The following is a 6,000-nucleotide window of genomic DNA, read 5'->3' as shown; positions in this document are numbered from 1 at the left end:
ATGAAAAGCTATATCTGAATTTAGAGTGAGAAAAAGGTCTGTATTAGTTTAGTCCAGGCTTATTTATCATAGCATGAGAAGGGCAGAGCAGAAGTTGAAAGGGTGTGTGTGGGGGGAAGATTAAGAGAAACTTACAGAGCGAATGAGAAATTCAGTATGCTCTAGTGAAGAACATGTTTGTTCCTCCAGAGTCGCATTCTAATGTTTTTTCTTCTCTTATAGGCAAACGTACAAATGTCTACCACAAGACTAAAGTGTGATATGTTATGTTTTTTACCATAAGCACCCATAAAATGAGCTCCATTGCAGACAGGTATGTTAATAGATACTGAGAGTTTTGGGGGCAATAGTGTTCAATGCTTTCTTTAATCTTTTTCTTATGGTTAATAAACAGATAATATTAATTTATGCGGAAAGACGAGTGAGGTTTTGGCTATAGTGATTTTTTTTTTTTTAGTGTTTCAGCTATGGAACTGTACCTATACAAGCTGAGCTGATTTTTAATGCTTAGTGGAAGTTTTTTTTTTAGTTCTTCAATATTTAAGTGAAACAAATACATTTAAACAATTAGTGATGCTGCAGATACCTGCTAATCTATTTCAAGGGAAAAGTAATAGCTGAGATGTGTTTTCTGCTTGATTCTTTGAGCTGGACTTTCTTAGTAGCTTAGGTGAACATCTGTCCTTGATATTCTGTGCATTACCATTTTGAGACTTCAGGAAATGAAATTTGCATCAAATTTACAGAAAGTTAAAACCAATCAAAATAAATAACAATAAAATCAAAGGGTAAAACTTCTAAAATGCTTGTCTGACTTGTCAATTCTTTAGTTAAGTTTTGTGGCATTTCACTGAAACTTCAGCCTTTTGAATATAGGAATTCCTTTTAAAAGCTTTAAGTTTATGTAATAGCATACAAAACAATTATTTTCTAACATCATTGCTTATAAAGTACAATTTCTTGATGATTTATGATTTATAAATCAAAGAGATGAGGGAAGCTTTTTACTTGCCTTAGGGGAGGGAAACATGAGGATAAAAAAAATTGAGGGTGAACACACAGAGGTCAGTGTGGACAGCACTAAATAGACTGGTAGAAGACAGAATGTCAGGGGTTAAAACTGGGCTGGCCAGTAGATGAGTGACCGATGGAAACAGAATAAAGGAGAGAGACTTCTGGGTTGGAAAACCCCTCTAAAACAGCTTTCATGACACAGTGACAATAAAAACAAAAAGTAGCAACACTAATAAGGAAATTTATACAAATACGTACAAAACCAATATCAAATGTATATGGGATGGAATACCTTGTTGGTCAGCTTTGGATCACCTGTCCTCTCTGTCTCTTCCTGCGAGTGCAACTCTTTACTTACGACCCTATTACTTATGGCACCCCAATGTGGCACACAAGATTTAGCAGTGACCTTGGTTTCTATAGGAGCAAGTACAAACAGGAGCCTTTCTGCATCCCAATCCCTGGTAGTAACTGTAAACATCAAGCACTGTCACTTCCAGAAGCAGACACTGTCTGCAAAAATATGTCGTCAACTTCAGAAAGTGCAGTCACTTAGCAGAGACTGAGCTGGAAAGTAAAATTATTGAACAGAATTAGTTCTGTTCTGGCTAAACCAGAACATTTCCACCCCTATTCCATACCATTTACATCATACCTGTCACTAGTTTATGATTTATCTTTTTACAGAAAAGTTCATTAAGGTAATTTAGTTCATGATTGTGGATTTCTGTCTGTCATAGCAACCTTCTCAGGGCAGGAAAGATGATATGAAATTTGTTGGTTCATGCTCCTGAATTGCAGGTCCACCTCCAGGAAGTTACTCTATGTCACTCAGTAAAGCTAGGTTCTGTCATTACCACTATGTTATCCTGAAAGACACGTACTGAACACTTAGTATTATGTAACAATTTTCTTTGTAGAGCTCTAAACTGAGCATTCTAACCCAGAGTTAAATTCCTTTGAGGTGCACATTGGACTTCACCATCTTTCATCATCACCCGCAAAGTACTTCCAGGTCCTGAGCAAAGTTAATTTGCCTGAAGCAGGAAATACCCATACAGTGTTCCTCAGCCCATTCCATTCATACACCACAGGGATTTTGCCCCCTTCTACTGTATGTAAAGGGTCTGATTGAGTAGGACTGGCTCATTTGATAGATCCCCTGGTGTTAGCTAGTGCTAAATGCTTGTCCCAATTTTCAAAAGTTCCACCACCCATGGCTTTCAGAGAAGTTTTTAACACACCATTGTACCATTTGTTTTTTTCCAGAGGCTGGTGTGATAAGGGATATGATACACCCACTCAATGCCTTGTTCTTTGGCCCAATTGTCTATGAGATTGTTCTTGAAATGAGTCCTGTTGTTGGACTTAGTTCTTTCTGGAGTACCATGTTGCCACAGTATCTGTTTCTCAAGGCCCAGGATGGTGTTCTGGGTAGTGGCATGAGGCATAGGATATGTTTCCATCCGCTGGATGTTGCTTTCACCGTTATAAGCAATAGTACTTACCCTGGTGGGTTTGAGGGAGTGTGTTATAATCAATCTGCCAGACCACCCCAAGTTTATATTTTAACAATCATCTCCCATACCCCCATATACAAAGGTTTTAATTGTTTAAGCTTGCTTGACTGTAGTGAATGTTTCACAATTGTTGATAAACCTGTGCAATAGTGTCCATAATTTAATCCACCCCTTGGTCACGAGCCCCATCTGTATGTCGTATCTCTTCCCTGATCTCATGAAGTGTCATGGGCCTACAGAGCTAAAAATAGTTCACCTTTGTGTTCTCAGTCCAAGTCTGTTTGGAACACTTCAGCAGCTTGATCTCCTTGCTGTTTGTTTTGATGTTCCTCAGTGGCCTGTCTTTTACGTATGTGGACATCTTCATGATGTATTTTCACAACTAGTTTCTTGAGCCCGGCAGCAGTATCTTGCCGCAATGTGGCAGCCCAGATGGGTTTACCTCTATGTTGCCAGTTATTCTGCTTCCACTGTTTTAACCACCCTCACAAGATGTTTGTCGCCATCCATGAGTCAGCGTAAAGATATAGTACTGGCAACTTTTCTCATTCAACGTCTAAGGCCAGCTTAGATGGCTTTTACCTCTGCAAACTGACTTGGTTCATCTTCTCCCTCATCTGCCTCTGCAGCTTACTGTGTAGGACTCCACACAGCAGCATTCCGCCTCTGATTTCCTACAAGATGACAAGATCCATCAGTGAATAGGGCATCTTCCTTCTCAGTATCAATTACTCAGTATCAGTAATTGATTATATGGTGGGGCATTTCAAAGTCTTTACCTTCTGGCCGATCCTAAGATTCCTGGATGATTAGGACTTCCTACTGGAGCGTGCTGTGTGATTATTGCAAGCTATTTAACTTCATGTAGCATCAGTGACTTGATGAGTGAAAGGAAACATACCATTGAGCTACCAGCCTGATACTGGTAATTATGGCGCTGAGAAGAGCTGTGCTTTAGCACCAGTCACTTCCAAAGGAGCCCCAACTGCTTTGGCTAACTCATAGACTACCAGTGTTTCTTTTCAATTGGAATGTAGTTGGCCTTGGAGCCTTTGTATCCTTGACCCCAAAACCCTCGGGGTTAACCTCAAGTCTCCCCTGGTGCTTTCTGCCAAAGGCTCTTGGTAGGACTGTTATCCTGGCTGCAGTGTAGAGCACATTTTTAATATCCTGTCCTGTTTGGACTGTCCCAAGAGCTTGTACTGCATGTACAATCTCTCATCTAGTTTGTGCAAGGCCCCAATTAAAATTGTTTTTCTTTCAGATCACTTCATAGAGAGGTCTTCCAATCTGACTGTAACTGGGAATAAGCATTCTCCAGAAACCCACACCACCTAGAAAAGCTTGTGTTTTGTTTTGTTAGTTAATGGTGCCATAGCTGTTAATATGCTAATCATGTCCATTGGGATTTGATGATGCCTATCTTGGCATTTAATCCTGAAAAACTGAATCTCACTTGCAAGTCCTTTGACTTTGCTTGTTTTCATAGCAAAACAGGCATCTAAATGAATTTTGATTTTTTTTTTCTTACCTTTCCCAAAAGCTCCTCCTGCTATGTTACTCCATAGATGATGTCATCAATGTATTACAGGTGTTCTGGAGCTCCACCCTTCTCCAGTGCAGTATGGGTCAGTCCATGGCAAATGATGGGACTGTTTTTCTGCCTCTGGGGCAATTGATTCCAGGTGTACTGGATGCCTCCCCAGGTGAAAGCAAACTGTGGCCTGCATGCTGGTGCTATGGGAATAGAGAAGAACACATTGGTGCTATCAGTTGTGGTGTACCACTTGGCTGCCTTTGACTCCAGTTCATACTGGAGTTTTAGTACGTCCATGGTGGCAACACTCATCACTGGCATGACTTCATTCAGACCATGATAATCTACTGTTAATTTCCATTCTCCATTAGACTATCACACTGGAAATACACGACTGTTAAAAGGTGAGCGAGCCTTGCTATAACCACACCTTGACCCTCTAGTTGATGGATCAGCTTACAGCTGGTAACCGTGAAGTCTTGATTGGTACAATATTATCGATGCACTGTTTTAGTAGTAGTTTCGACCTGTTAGTCTTCAATCCTCATCTGCCCCAGAGTAGCAGACTCCTCTGAAAATTTAGGCAGGATAGTCAGCTCTGTACCCTCCAAATCTATGGTACTGGCCCCATTATCCCAGTGTTGAAGCAATCAGCTGGTAAGTGGCTCATCTTCATGATGGCTAAAGTCCTTTCTCATAATTTGCAACTCCTTTATAGATGAAGATTGCATGATTAACTCTGGTTCTCACTTCTCCCCCTCTGATGGTTTTGCTTTAGAAAGACCCAGATTTTCCTTCACTGGGTGATTTGATTTTTTCATGTATTGAGTGGGAGTGGCCATAGTGGCTGGCTGTGTAGATGTGCTTATTGTCATGATGAGTTGGAGTAGCGGTGGTGCTCATTGTCAGAATTGGAGTAGCAGCAGTGCTCACTGTCAGAGTTGGAAGTAGCTGTGGTGCTTGTCAGAGTTGGAGCAGCGGCAGTGCTTGCTGTTGGTGTAGCTGCGATGCTCACTGTTGGAGTTGGAGTGGTTGTGGTGCTCTCTGTTGGATTTGGAGTACCTGTGGTGCTTGCTGTTAGAGTAGCTGCGGTGCTCATCGAAGTTGGAGTAATGGCGGTGCCCGTTGTCAGAGTTGGAGTAGTGGCACTGCTGTCATAGTTGGAGTAGTAGCAGTGCTAATTGTGGGGGCTTGCGGGATCCGAGTAGCTGCAGTTCCTGTTGCCGAAGTGGCACACACTGTAGGAGCTAAGTGGTTGCATAACATCTATGCTGGCACCAGTGTTTAATCTGACACCACACATCCAAGAGAATCAATAAATTTGATAAAAATATGATATTTTGATAACTGTATCTGAAACCTTCAGAATCTAGTAGAGTCAGCTTGGCATAAAAAGGGAGGTTTCCCCAAGGTAAAACTGAAAGTGTAATTAGTAATAAAGTCCACCATGTGGCACCCAAGGTGCCCAGGTAAAATCACTGCCCGAATTAGCACCGCAAAAATCAGTTAAACACCACAGCAAAAGGGTGGCTTTTGCTCAGCACCCAGAAGGGATAAACCACAAATTAACTCTAACAAGTAAACAATAGCACAACGCATTCAGCAGGTGAGGCAGCATTATGACCTCTGAAACAAACTCTAAAATGACATGATACGGTATTGCGCTAAGTAGTGACATAATGTGAGCAGTCTGTTTCAATTTCCAACCCTTTGAGGCTCTCAAAGGAAAAAATTCTGATTCCCTCTCAACTGATGAAGCTGGAATTTGAACTATTTGGGCAATCTGTCAGAGCCCCACGATGGGCACCAATATGGACACCAATGGGTTAGGGCTGAGCTGGCCACCAAATGAATGACCGATGATCTCTATTAACCCCCCTCACTTCCCAGAAGGGGAAGGGCAACAGAATAGAGACTTAAGGGTTGGAA

The 6,000-nt window shown here is 41.5% G+C and overlaps 1 protein-coding gene across 3 annotated transcripts in view; it reads left to right on the top strand.

The window, feature by feature from the left end:
* Positions 1-222: 222 nt before the first annotated feature.
* The window catches only part of CLOCK (clock circadian regulator), a 34,809-nt gene continuing 29,031 nt past the window's right edge, over positions 223-6,000 (top strand). For 2 of the 3 annotated variants that reach the window (XM_010140200.1, XM_010140201.1), the window contains exon 1: positions 267-313. In XM_010140200.1, the coding sequence (XP_010138502.1) occupies positions 267-313 (47 nt within the window). Of the gene's footprint in view, positions 314-6,000 lie in introns of all 3 variants that reach the window. The other variant, XM_010140202.1, reaches the window with a different exon arrangement.

This window comes from Buceros rhinoceros, unplaced genomic scaffold (assembly GCF_000710305.1).
Source record: "Buceros rhinoceros silvestris isolate BGI_N320 unplaced genomic scaffold, ASM71030v1 scaffold13927, whole genome shotgun sequence".
Classification (NCBI taxonomy): Eukaryota; Metazoa; Chordata; class Aves; order Bucerotiformes; family Bucerotidae; genus Buceros; species Buceros rhinoceros.
This window is presented reverse-complemented; position numbering and strand designations above follow the sequence as displayed.